General features: G+C 40.8%; 1 protein-coding gene across 1 annotated transcript in view; it reads left to right on the forward strand.

Annotated features, from left to right (window-relative positions):
* Positions 1-24,066, forward strand: part of GAD2 (glutamate decarboxylase 2) — a 54,211-nt gene that overhangs the window by 7,318 nt on the left and 22,827 nt on the right. The window contains exons 5-8 of the mRNA XM_024208661.1: positions 1,903-1,993; positions 2,865-2,977; positions 8,663-8,778; positions 21,676-21,755. Coding sequence (XP_024064429.1) covers positions 1,903-1,993; positions 2,865-2,977; positions 8,663-8,778; positions 21,676-21,755 — 400 coding nt within the window. The remainder of the gene's footprint in view (positions 1-1,902; positions 1,994-2,864; positions 2,978-8,662; positions 8,779-21,675; positions 21,756-24,066) is intronic.

Consider the following 24,066-nt stretch of genomic DNA (forward strand, 5'->3'; position numbering starts at 1 on the left):
GAGACCTTTTGCACGGAGCATATCCCAGTTGCATTATATTCACTTATATTTTTATAAAACCATATAGACTGCACAACGTCACAAGAACATCCTGTTCCACACTATCTGGCATCGGCAAAGGCAGGGGTTGTTTGGCCCAGCTGTGGATAAGGAAAATGTTGAGCACATGGTTCCTCAGGGAGCTGTGCTGTTATGGGAGACTGGAGGTAGGAATTGGCAGGAGACACTGGGCTCTGCAGAAATGCACCAGAACTCTGTTTTCCCCCAGGATTTCGCCATAGACTCCCACCTGGACCCCCAGGGGGTTTCCCAGACTTTCAGTGAGTTTTCCTGAGGGAGGACATGATTTGACCCTTAATTGTTGAAAGCTACCACAGAATATCACATCTTCAGTGAGGCTGGAATTCACTTGCTGGCGGAGAGCCTGAGCAAGGTCCTCCCACATCGCTGAATATCTGTGGAATCTTGTGTGGCTGGAGCAGTATGGCCATGCAAGCCAGAATGGGAAGTTCCGAAGCCCCCTGAGCATTAGTGGGATAGGCTCTGTGCCAGCTTCAAAGATAGAGGGAAGCATTGATGATTGACCAGAGAAAGGGGTCATGGATCTGTGCTTATGCTGTACCAGTGGTCAGCAATCCTTGCATAGAAGGTGTGGGCTGCTATGTCCCTGGATTATGGGATGGCGGGAATTGGATTTTGTTTCCAACTCTCAACCCAGGCTTACTTCCAGCCACAAAGCCCAATTACTCAGACTTTGTGTGCTGTGAGCTGGGGGGCAGGTGAGTAATTCTCGGCACAATTCTTTCAGCCATGTGTATGTGCCTGATAACAGACCACAAGAGACTAGGAGATAAGTTTTCTCTTGGTTTTTGTTTGCATTTCCTCAATCGCCCTGCTGTATTTTATGTTTCCCATGCGGTCAGTACCAGTCTGCAGTCCTTGGGTTAGGACAGGTGTTTTCTAAGCAGGAACGCTTTCCTTTGAATGAGATGATATTTACGTAATTGTTAATCTTTCAAAATTCTTGCTGGTAACAAAGCCGTGTAACTCTAAACAGGGGGGCAGGACATGACTAGTCAAGTGAGTTCTAATGAGTTATTTGTTTTATCCCAGTTTTAATAGCTCTGGGCATATTTTTGAAATAAAATATCTGACAGGAGGTCAGAAAAATCCAGAAGTCAGCAAGAGAAACCTTGTAAATGGACTACCCAGCCCACTGAATATATTTTCACACATCATTCCGACATAGCAGCAATGCTCCCTTTCGTCGGGTTTATTTAAAATCACAATTACTAGGAAGCTCTGTTATTTATAATTGTATTCTGACAGTGAAGAAATGACAAATATTACCACAGTCCATGCCATATTTGCACAATCATCAGCCTCTGAGTCATGTTCAAAGCAGTCAGCAAAGTGTTTCATTTTCTCATTTTGCCCTGTCTTTTATAATCATTAGCCATTCATCACTGATGTTGTTATAAGCAGTGTCAAGCACCTCAGATGGTGTGTTGTGCATGCCTTTCAAACGTAGCCCAAGCAAAAGCACAGTCAGTGACAACATGTGACACACATGTAGGGGCGAATAGCTATTTTAGTGCAGCAGCATCATGCTAATTTTCAATACAAATGGCAAGAGCTTATAATTCCAGTACAATATAATTTCAGTACAAATGATAGATCTTATAATTCCTAGCTCTACTTCATTGTTCCTATTTTACTTATTTTGAAATAAGAAAGGGGAACATAATCTCCCCATTACAAAAGATCTGTTGTTGTTGTTGTTTCACACATTGATGATGCTTTTCCATTGTGTAAAAATCCTGAGATAAATACACCAATCAGTACTGAGGAATTTCATTTTGCTTCATCAGACTTCTGATACATTTCTTCCATTTTATGCAGGGCATCCTAGATATTTCAATCAACTTTCAACTGGACTGGACATGGTTGGATTAGCTGCAGACTGGCTGACATCAACAGCAAATACTAATATGTAAGTAGCCAAATTTGCCACTATCATTATCTAGGTTAATTTTAAAATTAGATTCCACAGTATTTGCTGTAGCTGTAGGTAAAAGAAAGCCTTTCATGTGAAACTAGCAGGAAAAACATTTGTCTGCCTTTTAAATTTTAATACAGCCATCATGTTATTTTAAAACTGCTTTGTATGTTGTCTCCCATAAAAAAAATGCATTGCATAAATAAAATGACAGCTCTGATAAAATTCCTGCAAGTGAAGGGGAAAATATTTTTGTATTTTGCATACATAAATACGTAAAATGTGAAATGGAAACACAAACAGATGCTGTTAGGTAAATAGACTTGCTGACAAAAGAACCTGACCTTGCAATCCTTACTCATGTGGGTTAGTGCCATTGGTTTCAGTGGGACTATCCAAGTGGCGAAGGGCTGCAGGGTCAGACCCAACGTTTATTTGTAAGGCTCCTGGCCTACAAAGTGTTGTATGCACATCTTGCTTTATGCACCATGTCTCATTGACTTCAGTGAGACTACATTTGCATGTGAAGTGAAGGGCCTTGTTCTGGTCAATAGCTCTTGAACACATTGTAATAATGTGAGCCCCTGTCCTGCAGGAAGCTGAGCAAGCTCCACTCCTGCTGAAGTCAGTGGGAACAGAGTCCTCGGCACCTCACAGGAGTGGGGTTGAAAACATTTAAACTTCAAGGCAGAAAGAAAGTAATCAAATATACTGCAAAATATAGTTCTCTGCACTGTACACTATACCGTATATATACATAATATGGATTCAGAGTTTGACAGTGGAAACAATTGTGTAGATATTTTAAGTAGTAAATTAATGTTTTAAATAAAAAGAATAAAATATGGCCATTACTACATTTCAGGTTCACCTATGAAATTGCTCCAGTGTTTGTACTTTTGGAATATGTCACGCTAAGGAAAATGAGAGAAATGATTGGCTGGCCAGGGGGCTGTGGCGATGGGATATTTTCACCTGGTATATGATATTTCAAGCTTTCTTTGTGTTTCAGACTATACTATGACAGACCTCATAACTAATCTAGCTAAAGAGTCAATACAATGAAATCCACAGTTTCAAGAGGTCACTCACTAATAACAACCGCTGTCCTCTGTTGGATAAAAGTACTGCATATTTATGAAATTCAGGGATGTGATTATTAGGGATTTTAATGTCTGTCACTATTGAATACTCCCTTCAAGCGAATTGTGCTGCATTATGAACAGCAATAGTAGTGCATGGAAAACATAATCAGAAGAGACATTTGCCCTGCAGTTCTGCTATGGTCCTACTTTCTTATGGATTACATAAAATAAAAGACTATAGTGTTAATAATGAGACAGAGAAACACTCTGATGCCCTCCATCATTACAGTAGAAATTTAAGTGAGCAGGAAAATGTATCATCCCTATCAGTAAATACAAAGCCTGGCCAAGATCTTGCAAAGCCTTATGTTTGTGAATAATTTTACACAGGTGAGTTGTCCTATTGAGTTCTATGGGACATCTCATGTGAGTAGTTATTCAAGTGTGCAAGTGCTTGCAAGATAAGCGCCCTAGCTTCTTCAAGGCAAATCAATAAGTCAAGAAATGAGTATGATTAACTATAGAGGAATCATTGTCAGTGCCAAGCACTATTTCCTTGAGACATCTGATTTTTTAGCATGCCATTTAATCTTTTGCATTACACTCTTCTTCACTTCCCGTTTTACTCTGAAACTTTATTATTTAAAATTACTTATGTATTTATCTCCCAAAGCCACAGAAACTATCCAGAAAAGGGACAAAGACTTAGCACTGTATAGATTACCTTTGTCAATTTCACAGCAACAGAAAGACCTCTGCGGGAGGAATCTGTTCTGGAAAGAAAGGTTCAGTGGTCTCACAGGGGGAAAAAAGGATGTTTTGACTATCACCTGATGAGTAGACTGCACAGCTAATCATCACAGGTACTTCTGAGCCCCCCACGTACACTGAGTGTGAAGTTCATTCCTGTGCAGAGGACCAATGCAAAGCCCACATCACATGCCACTCAAGAGGGCTTAAGCAGGCTCATGGGCCTTGTTCTGGCCCTTTGCACAGGGGTGAATTTTAAACATAGTGAAAGCGGGAAATTTATATTACTTATTATGAATGAGCATTTAAATAGCACAATATGAACCTGACCTCATTCCTACTGAAGCAGAGGGAGTTTTGTTCCATAATACACAGGAACCTGCTGCTGTTCATGGGCATTACTGTGTCTGCTCACACCCAAAGCACTTCACATACAGAATGTGAAAACCAGAAAGGGGTTAAGTAGGCAAACTGCAGTGCGATTAGCAACAGTGTACAGATAGGAGCAAATCCTTCATTACACTATCATCACTTTCCTTCTCCTGACATAAGGAGGGAGGACTGGATTGTGCCTTGCTGAAAGTCAATATTATACATGGCTGTATAGCTATTTGTAGACCATGGGTCAAATTCAGCCTGGACTATGTTGGTTCAATTCCCATGGAAGTCTCTGGACCAAATCAACTGTAGTGTAAATTACATGTTGGATATTAAGGTGGTCAGAGAATGAGTGTAAGTGTTAAAGTTGTGTAGCTCGCAGTGATTTGACATTCAGTGGGTTAGCAAAGCAAGTGTGACATTCAGCAAGTGGCAAATGAGGTGGATTAGTAATCAACAAGAGGGTATTATTGTTCTTATTCATTGTTTGTATCATGGTAGTGCCTGGAGGCTCCAATCAAGCTCATGGCCTTGTTGTATGAGGCACTGTGCAAACACAGTGAGAGACAAGTCCCTGCCCCAAGATCTTACAATCTAAATAGCACAGACAGACAAAGAATGAGAGGGGAAACAGAGGCACAGAGCAGTGAAGTGACTTGCCCAAAGTCATATAGCAGGCCTGTAGCAAAGTTGAGAACCGAAGGCCATTAGACAATGCTGCCTCCTCTAAGACAAGCAAAGATAAGATGAAGCAAAGGGAATCTACAGCCAGGTACCACTTAAACCCATCACGTCTATTTTCTGACCAACTTTATACTCAATGTGCAACTTACACCATTGTTTATATCACATCTGAATTTGTCTCACTGCCTCTAAAAGTTTCCTCTAGATTAGAGGATTTCACCATGTCACGGTGCCATACTAGTTAACAGTATGTCCTACTAACTAGTTGTATTCTGCTACTCTAGGTTTCATTTGTGGGGTGCTCATTGTTTCTGCTTTGCATACAATCCCTGAGACATTCTGTATGGTTGTGTTTGCCTTTTAGCTAATTGCTCTCTGCACAGCACTACTAATCAGGAGGTGGCACTAAGAAAAATGCTGTCTCTTAGGGAGTTATTGAGGCTGCGTGTACAGTGTTTGTATTCACAATTAGAGCTGGCCAGAAATTTTTTGATGAAATATTTTTGCATCAGAAAACATTGAATAGTCAAAACCAAAACTGTGGGAAAGGATCAGTATTGATGAATTTCCTGTTTTGAGAAATAATTGGAAAAAAGTTTTGTAATTGTCAAAACAGGACATTTCAACATTTTCAAAACAAAAAGTTTCATTTTTCAGTGTGAAACAATGTTTTGTTTTAAAATTTTAGTTAATTTACATAAAAAAATATTTTAAAATGTAAAAGGTCAAAACTGAAAAGAAAAATTTCAATTGACCTGATCTAATTTTTTTTTCAGATGGTCTGGTCTCAAAATGTTTTAAGATTTCACCTTTTTTTTTTTCCTGATTCTGGATGGAAAAAATTTTGAAATCTCAAAAATTCCTGTGAGGTAGGAAAACCATTTCCCACCAAGCTTTTAATCACAACTAATAAAACAACTTTATAGAGTCTAAAGACTTTAATTGTTCAAACTACATGATGGAGCAGCTCTGTTGGAGTGCAAAGAAACCTAGTAAGAAAAGAGGATTAATAGCAACACTGCTTGGACAGTACAAGCCAATGGACAGGACAGTACTGATGTGGATGGTAATTAGGCATATCCTTATTGCTAGATTAAAAGAGTAGCACATTTAGGTAGAGGGCCTGTTTCAGTTACACTTACCTCCGGGTCCGGCGGCAGGCAATCGATCTTCTGGGATCGATCCCGGAAGTGCTCGCCGTCGACGCCGGTACTCCAGCTCGGCGAGAGGAGTACGCGGCATCGACGGGGGAGCCTGCCTGCCGTGTCTGGACCCGCGGTAAGTTCGGACTAAGGTACTTCGAATTCAGCTACGTTATTAACGTAGCTGAATTTGCGTACCTTAGTCCGAAGTGGGGGTTAGTGTGGACCAGGCCGAAGTCTGGTAGGTGGTTATATGAGGTGGAGTGACCCACAAAACATACACCCAATGGGAGAAATCCTGGCCCTATTGAAGTCAGTGGAAGTGTTGTCATTGATTTCAGTGGGGCCAGGATTTCATCAAATGGGTCAAATTCTGGAAATATGCAGAAAAATGAGGCAGCACCCCTATATATAGCTCTCCTATGTCCAGAATAGGAATCTTCCTTCCCTCTGCGGAGGAGAAACTAGCTTCAGGGGAAAAGGAGGAGTTGTATGTAGGGGCTCCACAATCACTGGTTTATGGAGTGCACATATACACACTGGTCATCTGGAATGTAGTCCTGTATCATTCATATATGATTTCTGATCAGAGCGGATTACTTGTTTATACTGTAATTCACGCTTCTTACGAAGCAGTAGCTACTGTGCCAGATCTGCTTGTTTCGGCAATAGTCAAAACCATCTTTGTCTTTTTCTCTATGTCAGGGTACTGTACCATCCCCTTTTAGTTCTAATCCCTGCATCTCCGAATGAAAGAATAGTTTTTATATAAAGCTCTCACTGCTGTGAAGAAAAGTCTCTAACTCTATCCATTCTCTGCAATTGACCATATACAGACCTGATTTTGAGCTGTACTTTTACAGGTGTCTTTGGCACCTACAATTAATTATGGGCATAAAAATGTGTCTGCAAAAATGAGCGCCTAGGTTGAGGCTCATTAATAAATGTAATTCTAAATGGCTAAACAATAAAGGGAGTGATAGAAATGGTCCATTGATGTAGGAACTCCTACATTCTAAACTTGGTGTTGACACTAATTCCATTTGTTGCCTTAGACAAGTCATTTAGACCAAATTTCTAAAACTCAGATGCCTTAATTTAGGCATCTAATTCTACAGTTAAGCAACTGAATACTTTAGGGATGTAAATTTGGCCTTAACCTCCCTGCTTCAATTTCTTCATTTGTAACAATAAGCATTAAAATACCTACATATCTCACAAGGGGTTGTGAAGAATAAATCACTTACAAGCCTGCTTCTGCTCTCATACCAGTTTTACACTGGTCCAACTCCATTGACTTCAGTGGAGCTAATCTTAATTTACACCAGTGCAAGTGAGATCAGAATGAAATTCACTGCTTATAAAGACTGAAGATTAGTCTTAATTTAAAGAAAAACCCTGAACCAGAGTACCAGTTAGAAAGGGAGATACAAGCACAATTCTTGGCATACAATGGAATAGTAGACATAACTCCATGTTCACTGTAACAAAAAGAAAAAGCCAAAACAATGGCCAGACCAGAGCCGGAGCCGGTGTAATGTGATGTAACTCCATTGACTTCAATGGAATTACACTGATTTACACTTGCTTACAATCTGGCCCACCATTTTTAAACCTAAAACATAACCATTAAGCAGATACAGAACTACTGTAAAACCTGCACCCGGGGTGCATTATATCCCATAGTAACAATGGGTTGCTAGGCTATATCCAGATCTTACTTATCTTATCAATTGCTGAACTACACGGCCATTTTACTGAGCTTTTAAAAAGGAAAGAAACTGAATTACTGTGGTTTTTTGTGTCTAAATTGTTTAATTTAAGCATTAGAAACTGAATTATATAGATCAAAACATAGTACAGCTCTAGACTAGGTGAATCAATCTGACACTTGAAACTGATAGTTTTAATCAATGTATGAAAGTGATTTTGATAGACTGTTGTTAGAGAAATTTAATCCCTCCCCATCTCCCAACCCCACTGTGGGGGGGGGGGGGAATCCTTTCAGAGGGCAGGGTTGGTAATAGATTTTAAAATAAAAGGAACAATTGTTGGACTGGTGTCCTTTTTTTTTTCCTCCTTCTTTTTTTCTTTTTCTGGTTGCCCTAATGCTTTGACCTGGTGGTATATCCAGGACACCAGATTTGGGACCGATGCTGGAGTCTTTGAGGGCAGAGAGTATGTCACTCTCATGTACCACTTGGCAATTTTCCCTGTGGTGGTTTACATGTTGAAAGAGGCCCTTTGCCTTCTCACACATGGGGTCAGAGCATCACATAAGAATACAAATTAGCAGCATGTGCAACTGTTCTTAGGCAAGAGAAGGACATGTTTGGGGAATGTGGGGAAGTGGCATCCAGGAATAGGGAGAGGGCAGAAACCCCATGACCCCATTCTGGCCAGCTTAACTTTTCACATGCTTGTCTTGGGGCGTAGGAGGTGTGTTAATAGACCCATTTGGTCTATCCCCCTCTCCCCCCGGTTAGAGGAACAATGAGCAAGAACCATTCATGCTCCCTTGCCTATGAACTTGAGTTGGAAAAACTGTAACAAGAGTGTAGTTTGTACTAAAATGATGTTAATAATGCATAGAAAAAATAACAGTGTATTACTGTGGACTCCAGGTGGTGCCATATCTAACATGTATGCTATGTTGATTGCACGTTTCAAGATGTTCCCAGAAGTCAAAGAGAAAGGAATGGCAGCTATTCCCAGGCTGGTTGCCTTCACCTCAGAGCATGTATGTGTTTCTATTTTATCCAGTTTGTTAAACTTGCTTTTGTTAATTAAACCAGGACAGAAAGAATACCCGAGCAAGGGATTTGTAGCTACGTGGCTTCATTTCTGTTATACTCTCATTGGGAATAAAAAAGGGTGGTTTCTTGTTACATGAAGGGATATACTGGATGCTTGATGTTGAAATGCATGATATTCTAAAGCAAGGTCTATAAATCATTGTGTCTTTCTGGCTTTCACTTATATCTGTGTAAATCTTAGTGTGAAATCCAGTGTGTGTGAGCTCAGAATCAGGCTCTATAACACTCTGGCAGTGATTTCTCTGTTTATATTGCTCTAATGGAAATAGCAAATCTCTGTAAATCCAAACATCAGTAGCTGACACTGTTCCTACTGTAATTTAAAAACAATGTGTTAACATACATGAAGACAGTAATATTTAAATGCTATACATGCAGTAGAATAAATATCAGATCTATGCTTGCTGCTGAATATGGGGGGTAGGTTGACTTTACCATTGATTTATCACCATGAACCAAACCCTGAGTCCAGCTTCTTTGGCAATAAGGGTTGCATATGCCCTAGACACTTGCATAAACTGGCTGTGCACTGAGCTGACCAGTGCTAGGATGAGGGGAGGTGGCTTCACACATAGGATGGTGGGGAGAAAAAACCACAACTGCCCAATGTGTGGGAGATGTAGTGAGTTTCCCACTCCAGACTCTCCCTGTGGTGGAATTTTCTTGGCTTTAGGGCTGTATTAACCTTCCCATGTAGGGGAAGAGGGTGGAAAGAGAAGACAGGTCCAGGCTTCATGCTCCCCCTCTAAATTTCCCTCCAGCTGACTGCTTTCAGCCAATGAGGAACCTTTGCCTGCTAGGGCATCAGCAGAGGCACTGCACATGCTCAGTGCCTCCCCAGGCATCATCCTCAAAGACCTCACTGCCAAATGTGGCAATGTGAACGGTCAAAGTTGGGGTGTCCACCGCTGGGAAGGACGAAGGTTAAGTGGCCTCAAAGCTACTATATGGGTGTCTGCAGGGAAGGTCTCTTTCAGGATCTGTGTTCGCTCCCGTGTCTGCAGAGACTAGACGGTCCTGCAGGTTCCACGCTTCAGAGCAACTAGGCTAAGAATTTGGCCCCACAGCAATCAGAGAGAAAAATAATCCATAAAATAATAATGACTATCCAAAAAGGCCATGCGGCAACGGATACATAATCAATAGAAGACCAGAAACCCAGCAAATTCTTACAAACAAGGTTGTTTAGAATAATAATTCCCTCTGGTCACTATGTAATCTAACAATATTTCATAGAACTGGAACAGTGCACAATGAATCAAATCTTACTATCATTCTCAAAATAATGAAATGAGTCAACATCATTGAGATTTTATGCTAAGGGGCAGGAATATTGCTACTTAAAGTGACTAAAATGTATTTCAAAGTCAAGTGTGTTGTCAAGGCCACAGTATGTAATATAATCCCTGAGAGCTGATAGTTATATTCATTAAATGATCTTAAATTACAGTTATTGACCCTTCCACAAAACAGCTGCAAAAACACTGATAACAATGCAGAATCCCAGTTTCCAGGGATCAAACTACCCTGTGAACTGTAGTTTCCCACAAAATATCCAATAATTTGCCCTTTAGGATATTGCTTGATGAAACTGAGTTATTTGTGTCCTCTAACCCTTAATTCATTACACAAAGCTTGCAGGTTTGGGTGCTTTATTTATTTATTTTAAAGTATAATAGAAACTGTTCCAGAAATGTCATAGCCCCAGCAGCATAATCCTATTTAGAATAGAAGTGTTGTTCTGAATCAGAACTGACAGGGGGATTTTTGGATGTCAGTTAGCACACCCAACTGGCCTTCTTGTCCATGTAATACAATTCAACCTGATGTTAGCTTCTCTCTGATTCAGCAACATGCCATTACCAAGCAGTGTGACTACAAGGCGAGCATTCCATACACTTTGCATTATCAGCCCTCTCTTTGTGTTTATGATGGAATAGTGAACCCAGGTATAAAATTGCTGTATATCTTTAGGTGAATAAAGATGGTGCGTCAGGGGAAAAGTAAAAATCCAACAGGAGCAAATCCAAGACAATAATATCAGCACAAGCAGGAAGAGTCAGTTCTCATTTTCACCTACGTAAATTTGGAATACCTCCATTGTTACCTTCTTGGAGTTACTCCACGTTTACACTGAAATCACAGTCTGGCCCCTTGAGCCAATGAATATTCAGCCATCTAGTGTATGCTTCAGTTAGAAGAGACTTTGTATTTTGTACAATATTATGACATACACCTCTATCCCGATATAACGCTGTCCTCGGGAGCCAAAAAATCTTACCGCGTTATAGGTGAAACCACGTTATATCGAACTTGCTTTGATCTGCCGGAGTGCGCAGCCCCGCCCCCCCGGTGCGCCGCTTTACCGCGTTATATCCGAATTCGTGTTATATCGGGTCACGTTATATCGGGGTAGAGGTGTACCTCTGACTCTGCATCACTTCTATTCCATCCCACCATTTAGGACACTGCTATAGCTAACTTACAACTTTATGGGTCAAATTCAGCCCTGGTATAGCTCCATTAAGATGCATTTGCTTACACCAGGGCTAAATGTAATGTTATATATTTACTGGCACAGCTTTCTAGAGCCAAATGCTGATCTCATTTGCACTAGATGTGGAGTAACTCCCTTCAAGTCAATGATGCTGGTTTGAGTCTGGTGTAAGAGAGAGCAGACTTTGTAAATAGATCCTTCATAGGTAAAAATCATGGATGTCACCCATTATATTCCATTTTTATATAACTTTGAAAACCCAATGAAAGTCCAAGACTTAGAGCCACTTCCTTGGTCCCATTACATCTGCTTTGAGCTGTTCTGGCAATGAAGAGCAGACTGAACACTGCTTTAAGTGTTAGCTACGGTGTTTCCATACGTAGTATAGGGAGCATTGCATAGGCTAAGGAAAGGGGGGATGCCCAGAACACCTTTGTGCTGCATCGATTCCCATGTGCCAGAACAATCCCCTGGGGTCCTTGGATTTGGCACAACTTAGAGTAGCCCTATGGTTTCTAGAAATTGCTCCTTGGGACTGGACTGTCACTTCAGGATCAGGTTCCCCCACTCCCCCAACCCACTCTAAGCTGAACTGGACATGAAATGCCTGGTCCTGTAGATCTTGTCCCAGGTGTATATTTGGTGCACACTCCAAAGCAAATTGTTACTGTTCTCATTTTGCACATGGGTCCGGATAGCCTCGCAGTTGCACCTTATACTGTAACTTTGGGCCAAATTCATTTTTCAGTTACACGTGTTTAAATGCAAAACTTTTGATCTGAAAATCACTGGGCTCTGAATACAAAAATAAAAAGTTACAGCAAAAAAACCCAAGTTAATGGTATTTCCCATTATTCAACCAAATAGTAGAAGGATAAAGAAAACAGATGCTAAAGATAAACACCTCTGGACTGTTCTAAGCTCATTCACATTGGCTTCACACCACGTTCGTTCCATTGATTTCAATGGAATTACACTAATATAAAGTGAGATCAATCCCAGGCTCTCAGCCATTACAATGATTTAAGAGTATGTAAGTAAATGTCCTTCTTTGTTCCACATAATGCAAAATCAGTTTTAAGAAGGGTATGAAATCCAGCTAGATTATTTGCTAAATCAGGTCATGGAGCAACGCATGGCCTAGGATCTCAGCCTGCATTCCTTGCAAACCCCAAAACCTTAGGGATCCTCAAGGACTGCAAGTTTAGGCCCTAAAAGACTTTCACTTACTCTGTGGGCTTGAGCTATAATTAAGGGCTATAGGGTCTCCTCCTAGGGTTACAGGGATAAAAAGCAGCCATGTCTGGGCATGGGTGACAGAAGGAGAGTGCTGCCTCCACATCATCTCCTCTCCTCCAAGCCTGCAAGAGTTTGGAGGGTAAGACAGTGCTAAGTGTCAACTTACTTGCTGCCCCATTTCACTCTGCTCACGAAGGACTCAAGGAAAAGTGACAGCTAGAGTAACGACAGGCAACATGGCTCAGAGGCCCGGAGGGAGCCAACGGGAGGCTGGGAGCCAGTGTGGAGGCACAGTGCCTCCAGAATATCCCTGGCTTCTGCACATCCTTCAGATCCATGTAGATCTACTGATTTTAGTGGAGGTCAATCTCCTGCCCTTCCTCTGCCACCCACCAGCACTTTTGCATGGGGGCAGAGCTCACCTCGTGCTCCAAATAGTCAAATTTGTAGGTTTGTAGGAGTCATGGAATTTCCTGTCACATACTTGGGAGCAGCCCATGTGGTTATAGCCCTAATTACATCCATTAATTGTAATGAGGACCAAAGTTCGCACTGTAATGAAAACCCTAGGGATGGAGCTGTTCAAAACATTTTCTACGAAATGCTTTTTTTTTTTTTTTTTTGGCTGAAAAATAAGGCTTTGTCAAAGCTGAAACACTTGGCAGCGTTCTAGCAATTTTGACAAAGCTTTTGCCAGAAAGTTTCTGAGGTGCAAAATGGTCACTTCCAGAGAGGGAGAAATCAACCTTTTTGATCCAAAAATGGACATTTTGATACAATTTTGTTTCACAAAAACATTCTAAAAGTTTTGGTTTCATTCCAGTGTAATGAAAACAAATTTCCAAATCTCAAATATTGTCATGAAATGGAATTGTTTTTCTTCACCCAGCTCTGCCTAGGAGATAGTTTTCCAGGCCCTGCCCCACGGATAAGGCTCCCAGAGGTAACACGTACATGATGGTGTTTTTAGGGAGAGATTTGAGGATACTGGAGACTAGGGTTTTCATTTGGTGCCCTACAGTATGAAGTTATTCTTAACAAAGATAGTTTCTCCACTAAATCCATGGCAGAGTAGTTACTCCTCTAATCATGCAGAGGAACCGGGCAGAGGTTCTATTTTCCACCATCTAAAGAAAAGTAGCTTTGTTCCCAACATAGAAATTGAGATCAATTTTAACTCTCTGATTGGCATTTCTTTTTTGATTACCTCATACACAAGGATTCGAAAAGTTGGTGGGCTTGATTGAGGAATAACTCCATTTAAATCAATGGATTTACATTGTATACCAGCACAGAGTCCAACTGAAGTAAACAGGGCTACATATGGACATAGGAGTCCACTCATGATCAGATCAGATTGCAGGATTGGGACCTTCTTGCCAACAGCTCCAGCTTTGATTGCTTGGTTTCATTTTAAGACCTGTACAATTTTTCCCTTGGAGCATTCCACAAATAAACCAAAGAAAACCAAAGCCTTGGACTTTGTTGCATGAGGAAGGCTGTGTGGAGATAAATTGTTTGAAATGTAAAAGGTAGAAACATTTGCATGTCAGGCAGAGACACAGAATTATGGTAACTTATTCTCCCCTAACATTAACAAAATACCTGCTAACCTTCTAGCAGCAGCAAATATAACACCACGCAAAGACACATATCTTACTTCAGTGTGTTTAGAACATTGATGTGACTATAACCAGCATGCACATACCCTGGGAGGATTCCATTTCGATAGATAATTGCAATAAATGCTACGGTTTGCTATTAGACATTTACAGCGAGTCACCCTGGTGCAGAGAGCCCACATAAGGCCCTCCACACCATTTAAACCCTGGGTGGAACTGCAGAGGGAAGCTTCTTCGTACCTTTTGTGCCATGTAGGGTGTCTCCATCAAATAGGCTAAGGTGGAGAAATTGTAGGGGATGAGGCCCCACACTTACACAGGAGCCACGTCCCAGAGTCTCTACATAGAGATCACAGAGGGACAATGACACTCTTCTATCTGATAGGCTGTCCAGCCTGCCCAGAGTCTGGGAGTTAATTCCCCACCCAGTTAATTCCCTTCACAAAGCTTATTTATGAATTTCCCCCTAACCAGAATAGACATGAGCATTGGGGATCACAACATTGTAAGTTTTTTTTCTCTTCAGTTTCAGACATCCCTAATTAGGAGATAATGATTTATTAAGCCATAAAATATGCCAGAAGATTGAATGTCATAATCATCTATATATTAAAGCAGGGATCATGTAAGATAAGAATAGGTCACCATATATTTCAGTGTCACCGAAATTGTTAATGAACCTTTAAATCTAATTAGCAGAATGATTTCAATTCTTCATTTTTTGGAAAGGCCTGATTCTCTCATTAACGGTCCTGTAATAAATTTGTATCGTGCTTCCCAAACTACAAAGTTCAATATCAAAAAAAAAAAAGGGCACAAAAGATGATGGAGACAAACAAAGTTATTCCGAACAGCCTAAGAAATTTTAGAAAGAGGAAAGAATCTCCTAGCTAAACAGGCCCATTTTATGTTGGGTAATAATCTACCCTAATAATTTAGCATTAATAGTACTCTACCCTTCCTGCTTTTCACCATTACATTTAAAACACTTCCCTTTCAAGAAACAAATCTAGGTTTCTCTTGAACCCTTCTTCACTCAACTTTAATCCCTTGCTGGCATAAAACATAAGTATCTCATACATTTGGAATCCCTTGCGAAGCTATCTCAAAGTCGGTCACCTGTGAGAAATAACTTCAGCTTCTTCAGTTTTTCCAAGTAACCTCAATTCTTCAGGCCTGGGGTTATCTTTGTTGCCCTCCATAACACTTTCTGGAAGGCAGGTCTTTTCTTCCTGTTAATGGGGTGTCACGCCAAAGTGAGCAGTGTGCTTTGTCAGCCCATTACCGGATACAGCACACACCCTCACCTCATGTCCAGCCAGCTCCACTGCCCACAGGTATAAGGAGGGTGGAAGCATGGCTGTGCCTATTTCCAATCTCTCTTCACCACCTTCCTAACCCATATTTTCTCAGAGGGGCGTATCAGGCATTTAGCCCCTGCTCTCCCCAGCCCATGACAGAACCCAAGATCTGGATAGCTTCTGCATTGCTACATGGATAGGGGTGGGGCTCACTCCCTCTTCCCTTCATGGCCACACAGAACCCAGCAACATTCTAACTCAATGCTAATATAATGAGACTTAATTTCTCACCAACCGGGCTCTGCCCCTGCCAACTAAATATGTTTAACCTTTTGTTATCTTGTTCACCCCTCTGTCAAAGCAGGACTGTTCCCCCAAACCGATCTGTCCACTATATTCTTGAGTGCTTTGAGCAGTTTAGTTTTAATTTACCCAAGTGACCAAGCTTCCACCCCTTCCCTGGGGAGATTAGTCTGTAGATCAGTAGTCTTCATTGTTAGGAAAGTTTTCCTAATACTCTGACTAGCTTTCTCTTTGCTTAATTTCATCCCATCACTTCTAATTAGAGCAGCCAAAACAATTCCTTCAAACACTAGTAGACCAACAAGAATGAAACAGCAATTGTGCGCTTATATTTGTATATACAAGTTGAGCAACTGCATATACAAATGAGGATTCGGAAGTTTAATTGCAGTTGCATTTTTGTGTATAAGCCTCTAGCCTGATTCCCCCCCCCCCCCACACACACACTGTTTATCCCTAAAGCACTTTTGTTCCTTATCTCTGAAGTCCCTTCAATTTGTAAGCAACTTTCAGACAAGTGAGATGCCCAGAGCTGCATGCACTTTTCTAGGTTCAGTTTCACCAGGGCTGTCAGCCTACCAATGCCTTGAAAAAGGGACAGCTAGGCTTGGCTATATTCCAGTGGTTGCTTTTGAGCATATGGGCTTAATTTTCTTCCTAGTGGTAATCCACACAAGTCAATGTTCCCTCTTTTATGGCATTCCGAAAGATTTTATTTTCTACTAGATAGAAGAGTTACGGGAGCAATTCCATTTTACCCAGTGTAGAACAATGAGCCAAATTCATCCTTTCTGTAATGCCATTGACTTTAAAGCCAATGAATTACATTTAATGCCACGTCTTCAGTTCTTTAGCCCTTTCCTATATAACCAATATATTATACTATATAACATATAGGTGTCTTTTCACATAACACACATGTAACGTATATGTAGGTATATAACTGGATGGATGAAATCAATGATTTTCTTAAATTGGTAACGGAATTGCTGGCTTTAGGAATTGTTAATGAACTACCAGTATTTTGACACCCTTACAGTTCCCCTCTAATCTGTGTAAAGATCAACAGAATCTCCCTGTGCTCAGGATTTTGTGCTAAGGTTCATTGTGTCAATAGCGTCTTAGTGGATTCCCAGCTGCATTATCACAGGGCTCTATGGCTGGAGTGCGCATGATCACATTGCCTCAAGAGAGGTGCTGGGGAGACTGCCTCAGTGAAAACAACCCTTCCCGGTGCTGCTCCTGCCACATGGGCAGAAGGAGGAAACTGCTTTCACTGGTCAGCCAGGGCACGACCTCCTCCCTGCTTCCAAGGGGCTGCTGCGCACCTGCGATGGGTGCACTTGTGCGATTGCACAAGGGATGGAAAGCAGCTCGTTGATCCACTCTTGTGAAGCCATGCCTGAAGCACCCACAATCCAGCCCTAAATCAAAAGTGGATCCAGGAATCTGCAGGAATAAAGCTCACCCATTACTGACCTAGCGAAGAACATTCGGGTGCGTTTCTTAACATGCACATTAAGGATTGCATGAAAAAAAGAGTACAGAATTGTGACAGAGAGGGGTACAATGCTGAGCAGAACTGTGGTATGTTTACTGGATTGAACACCATTCACCCTTTCACGAAAGAGACGACAGAACTGTGGGAAAGAACATGCATGACTTGCGTAACTCAGTTCAGCTGTGGTTTTGACAAGTCAGACCATGGCAGTGTATAGAGTTGCATTACATGCAAACATCTATTCTTAGAACACTTAAGGCCTGATCCTGGAAGATGCTGAGTGCCTTTGGGAGGTACTGAGCACCTTCAGCTCCCACTGAAGTCAGCATTTACACGCTTGGTTCCTGGGCCAAACTTGTAAGCACATGCTTAAATCCATCCATATTCATCAGACCACTTAAGCATGTGCTAAACTTCAAGCATGTACTTCAGTCCCGTTAAAGTCAATAGGAGTTATACACATGCTCAACTTTAAGAACATACTTAAGTGATTTGCTGAATAGGGATGGTTTGCTGAACTGGGGACCTAGAGCACAGATTACAGGACTGGAAAACGTAATACATGATTTTGGCATAGCTGACCAGTGTGCAGTGCTGGTATATTGCAGTCACATACCACTGGGGAAGTTTCATCAATTAGTTTAACCAAGAAATATTATTACATCATTAGGAATACAGGCCTGCCATGAGCTGTATAGACCCCAGGTGGACTGGCACCCCCGGGATTAATGCAGGACCTGCCAGCTAGTTCTGTTTGGCAGCCTCACCGCAGCTCGGAGAATAAAAGAGCTGAGAAGCAGAGGAGTGGGGCAGCTTCCAGAGGAGCCAGCAGTCCAGAGAAAGGAGGTTCTGTCAGCCAGCTGGTGAGACGCTGCCCCAGAGTGACAACAACCCACGGAAGGGATGACCTGAGCCACAGGCTGAGAAGCCTACAGAACCGAGGGCGATAGGAAGGAGCTCAGGGTACAGCAGGAGAATTGATGAGAACTGATCCTGCCTGGGTTAAGGGCCCTGAGCTGGAACCAAGTGGACTGGATGGGCCTGGGTTCCCCTACCTACCTCTTAACAGAGATGTAAGAGCCAAGTTCCTGGAGGACAAAGACCAGCTAATCCCTGCCAAATATGGGGGAGTCTGTACATTCCAGTGGGACAGAAATTAACATCCCTGCCCCCGGAATAGGACTATAGAGATTGTGACAAGAAGGGCAGGCTGACTGCCCTGCCCATCTGAGCAGAATCTGTGCAATGCTGAGTCTGACCAAAGAGTGGCGCTGATGTGTTGAGGCGCCAGGCCACAAGGCATCCTAGAGAACTGCTTTCATACTCCATCTATAACTTCAGTACTTGTTGGTTCAAAAGTGATTTTGTTATGCCTAACTATGATGGTCTGCAGAATTGCATTTTGAGTGCAATTCATAGTATTATCAGCATCTTTTTCATTAAATGCTTCACAAATATTTGCAATAAACACATCTCTGTTCTGCTTAGAATTGTCTTCAGAAAAGGCAAGCCCTCTTTCTTCCCAATTGTATAATCCAATGAGTCAATTTCTTACATTTGACGGAGGAGAGAGAACAAACTAATTAATAAAAGACTGTTGATTCCAGGAGTCTGATAAGTGAAGGAAAACAAATTATTTATCCTATAGGAGAAAATCCATGTTGTAATCCTGCCAATTGTATGACTCTGATAAGACACTACTGATATAATTATTCATGTAACTTTGAGAAAAAAAATTAAGGGTTTCAAAAAATCAATTATTTCATAAAATCAGCACTCTTTCATTAGTTTACTAGATCACCTAATGTAACATACACATACATTATTCCATAAATAGCTATGTTAAGAGAATGTTTAGGATGCACAGGTCAGCCCTAAGATTAAGAAAACAATTTATTTTTCAAAATGGAAAATTTTATGCCCTGAGCACACGTTTTCTTTATTTTTTTCTTTACCCACCTGTTAGTCCCACGTACATGCAGAGGGTGAATCCCCAATTTCCACCTCTCAAGCTTAACAAGATAAAAGCCTTGCCACATATGTTGCACATGCCCAACATGTAATCTTCAAAGATTCATAACTTGGACAAATCAAAACTTCTTTTCTCCAGAAAAGGCATTTCTCCTAAATGAGAGCAGATTTCAAGTCTCTATCCCCAGCTGTTTGTTACTGAAGATGTTAAAAGTCGCAATAATTTTTTTTAACTTGCTCTCAAAAAGGGCACAACACTTATGCTCAAACCTTCTTGTTGCTCAAAATCTTTTTTTACAAAAAATTATCTTTGATCAGAAACTAAGCATGAAAAACTTCAGCTGAAATGGTAAAGTTCCGAGTGACTGAAAAACAAGACTTTAAAATGGAAACCATTGTGCAACCTTACATATAGTCACTTCTGCTCCTGCTGTAATTAGAGAAATGACATTAGATAATTTTACATAGTGGCAGAGTTATTTCTCCCCTCACTTATATTCTATCACCCCACTTCTTGCTACAGCCAGGCACTGCAGTCCTGCTTTCATGGCATTGCTCACTATTACTTCTGGGTCCCTTTCTGCCTCTGTTTCCTCTAAATTAAGGCAATTTAGACCTCAGTTTGTCAAAACACTTAAGCATGTATGTGTGCTTAAGTGCTTTGAATGGGGCATCATAGTAAACAATTTTCTCATCACCTCCCTGTTTTCCCAATGTATTCAAATCCTTCTGTATGGCACTGTACTGTATGCAGTACAACTGAGGTCAAACAATTGCTTTGTGCAGTGCTAGTGATTAATTCTCTTCTGTAGTCTGTCCCTGGACTCACGCAATCCTGTGAGGGCAGGGGGAATGGACTACATGCCCTAGGGTATGTCTACACTACAGGATTAATCCGAATTTAGATAATTCGAATTTGGGAAACAGGTTGTATAAATTCGATTGTGCGTGGCCACACTAAGCACATTAATTCGGTTTTTAACCACATTAATTCGGTGGTGTGCGGCCACACTACCCCATTACTTTAACCACAGTAATTCGGTGGTGTGCGGCCACACTAACCCTAATTCGAATTAACAAAATCGATTTAGGCGCTACTCCGCTCGTCGAGGTGGAGTACAGAAATCGATTTTAAGTGCCCTTTAATTCGAATTAACTGGCTCTGTAGTGTGGATGGGTGAAGGGTTAATTCGGATTAACGCAGCTAAATCCGAATTAAAGTTGTAGTGTAGACCAGGCCCTAGTGTCTTTTCCTTCTCTAACATCTATGACTTCATGATAAAGTCTAGTGTATCTTCTTTACCATGTTTCTATGCTTTGCCCTACACTAATGCTGCTGTACACTATACAAATATGTTCCCTCTGCTTGATTAGTCAGTGTTAGCGACTTATGAGTACATGATGTTATGTATGCACATAACTTCCATCAATATTCAAGTGTTAATGTACACCAAATGGCAAACAGATTCGTAACTAATTCTTCTAATCATGAATTCAATGGAGGATTTCCACTAGGAAAGTTGTATTTACTCCTTTTTGAAAAATTTAGTAATCTGTAGTTAAAACTGTAAGACTTCAGACAGATTCATTAATCAGTTTTAGGTTAATCAAAAACAGTTTCTCGGCTGTACAGTTTGATATAATATCACACTATGATTATAGTAAATGTGATTGAATTCCTTAAATTGTAATCCCAAATTACAAACAAATATTTATTCAGGATTCAAGTCCTGACTCCTGAGGAAAATTAGATTGAACTACTTTCCTAACCTATAACTTCCACTTTTATCCTATGCAGTGAGAAAACATTCCTGAGTTTGATCTTACACTACTGTAACTCAATTTACTCCAGTGCAGTTACAACTAATTTACACTGGCATGAAATCAGAATCAGGCCCCATATCTTTGCCTATCCTCAGTTATAGGTCTTTCTTTGGGCTTATGATATTATCTGGCCAGTGGTCACGTAACAGAAGCACTTTACTTGAGATGTCACATATTAAATGAACTGACCTTCCATTTAGCCAAGAGACTAAATACAGTAAGTCAAATTCAGTGAGGAATGCACAGAGGCAACTCTCATTGATTTCAGTGCAAGTTGTGAGCTTGCATCGAGGGCAGAATTTGGCTCTGAAATCAGCTACAATATTGTTCTTGATATTTTGAGTAAAATCAGTTTAGAATTATTAATTTTGCTCCAAATAGTGAGGGAGTACTGATGTGAAATTTCAAGTTACAGAGATGCGTTTCTAAAAAAACTACATGAATAAAATGATTGCTCCTATGGGGTTAGTTTTTCAAGGACACTCCAAGAGTGCAGGGGTTTTTTGCTTTGAATTGGATTAAAAAATTAGAAATAATACAAAACAACAAATATGCTTTTTCAGAGTCACTTTTCTGTGAAGAAGGGAGCTGCAGCCTTGGGGATTGGCACAGATAGTGTGATTCTGATTAGATGTGACGAAAGGTAAGTACAGATTCCATATACACCTCCTTACAGTGCCACCCTAAGAGAGGGGACAACCAATGGCTGAACACAGAGAAAGCATGTAGGACCAGATCATCAGCTGGTGTAAATCAGCATAGCTCTAATTTCAGTAGATTTAAACCAATTTATACCAACTGAGGAACTGGCAGTAGTATAAGGGGCCTACTATCAGTCAAATCAATCATCAATCATGACTGGAGCCGGTCATGTGTCCGTCTTGCTCTTGGAAGTAATACCCCAGGGGGGTGGGTCTTGGGGTGACAAGTGGGCAGTGCCTGGCAGGTCAGGGGGTGGGGCCAATGTTTGATTATGGTAGGCCCCTTATACTTCTTCTGGCCTTTTGATCACAGCTTCTACAACAACTGATAGCTAGAGCTGGTTGAAAACTAGGATTTTCATTCCATGGGAGATATTTTAACATTTGTTTTTCATGGACTGGAAAGTCCCTAAAATTCTGAATCAGAAATAGTGAAATACCTTGGTTTGCTTAAAATTAAATATTTCTATATCCTCAAATAGAAATATTTCATTTTGGTTTGTCCAACTGAGCTGAAATGTCTTATTTCAACTCAGTTCAACATGGAACTATATCCATCAGTAACTCATAGGAGTTGTAATTCGGTGATTCTCATGCCCCCATTTTCATTTATGAGGTAGGTTCCCTGGCTGGACCACATTTCTCATAAAGCACCATGGCAGAAAAGCCATAGGACACAACTGTGGGGTATCATGGGAGCTGTAGTCCTGCCAGGGTACCCAGCCCAAGGAGGAGAATGAGGACATGAGGCTCTCAAACTGCAGCTCCTATGAGACAATACACCACCTCAGGTGGACACAGATTAATATCAAATGGGCCCAAACACAACATTTTGATTCAGTTCAACAAACCAAATTTCCTGACAGACAACTGAAATTCTGACAAAAATCAAAATTTTATCATGGAAATTTTTGTTCTTGTGGAACTTGCATTTTCTAGTTGGAAAGAAAAAACTTCAATGGAAAATTTCTCACTAGTTCTACAAAGAGTTTTTCAATAAACATTGCCTTTCATTAGGAGCCATTGGATATCATTGTTATAATCTACTGAATGGTTTATGGCTCCAGATTAAATGGAAAGCCTGACTAAATAAAAATGTTCTGATCCTCTCATCAAAAGAAAACCATTTAAGCAATTTAGAATAGTAATCACGGGCTATTGATTCATAATCTCATCTCCCTAGTCTCAAAGTTGAGAACTCTTTGCAGAAGAATTAAAGACTGTGTGAACAATGAGCAAAAAACACCTGATGCACCAGCACTTCATAATGACACCTTTGCTTTTTCTAGACACTAAAGACCAGATTCATGTAACTGGGTTCAGAATCTGACCCTTCTTGTATGAATTCTGTGCAGATTCAATGTAATTATTTATTTTTCTTTAGTGAGAACAATGCTTTAAACTGTTCTTCCTAAAGAAAATGGCAGAGTTACTGCATGTTTCTCATCCATTCCTGGAAGATGCCAAAGGAACATAGCAGGTCACCAAGCCTTCTCCCAAAACACACTAGGCAGGAATTATGGGATGATCCTATGGCTCTTATGAAGGAAGGGTTTGGATTGTATGGGCTGTGGGTCCATCTGAGCTTTTGGATGCTTATCTAGCCTGAGCCCACCAGACCCCATCCTGAGCAACACCCAGTAGAATTTGCCTGTATTCTTGTTGTATTGGAGCTGGTTTACACTGTTTTTTTAATCTATAAGATCATGCAGGCAATCAGCCCACCCAAACAAAGCAAAAAATGCATTTTTGCGAATGCTGGGCGATGGTCTTCCACATGCTCCTATTGCCCATTTATGTGGATGGGTAATAGTAGCATCTGGTTTACTCCATGCTCTCATATGTAGGTTGGCAATGCTATCAGTTGTCTTTCTGGGCGCCTGCTGTATTTTGCCTCTGCTGGGGACTTTTTTGCATGCTCCACCCTATATTTTGGCTATATTGGGGGCTGATTTACTGCCTGTTCCTATGTGAATTTTGACAATGCTTGCAGATGATTTTATTGTACAGTCCTGCGTGTGTTTGGTTCTCCTGGGGGCTAGCTAATCACTAGCTTATATAAATTTTGACAGTACTGAGGTCTCCTTAACTGTGCACCTCAACATGAATTTTGGCAATGCTGAAGGCTGGTAAACAGCATGCTATTATACTGTATTTAGAGCAGGAATTCCAAGTCTGGGTTTTAGTTTCTTTTTATTTTATTCCCCTTATAGTCCCAATAGCAGTTTTAAGAGGAAGAAGAAAATATTATTT

This window comes from Terrapene carolina, unplaced genomic scaffold (genome assembly GCF_002925995.2).
Source record: "Terrapene carolina triunguis isolate 2854851 unplaced genomic scaffold, T_m_triunguis-2.0 Scaffold84, whole genome shotgun sequence".
Classification (NCBI taxonomy): Eukaryota; Metazoa; Chordata; order Testudines; family Emydidae; genus Terrapene; species Terrapene triunguis.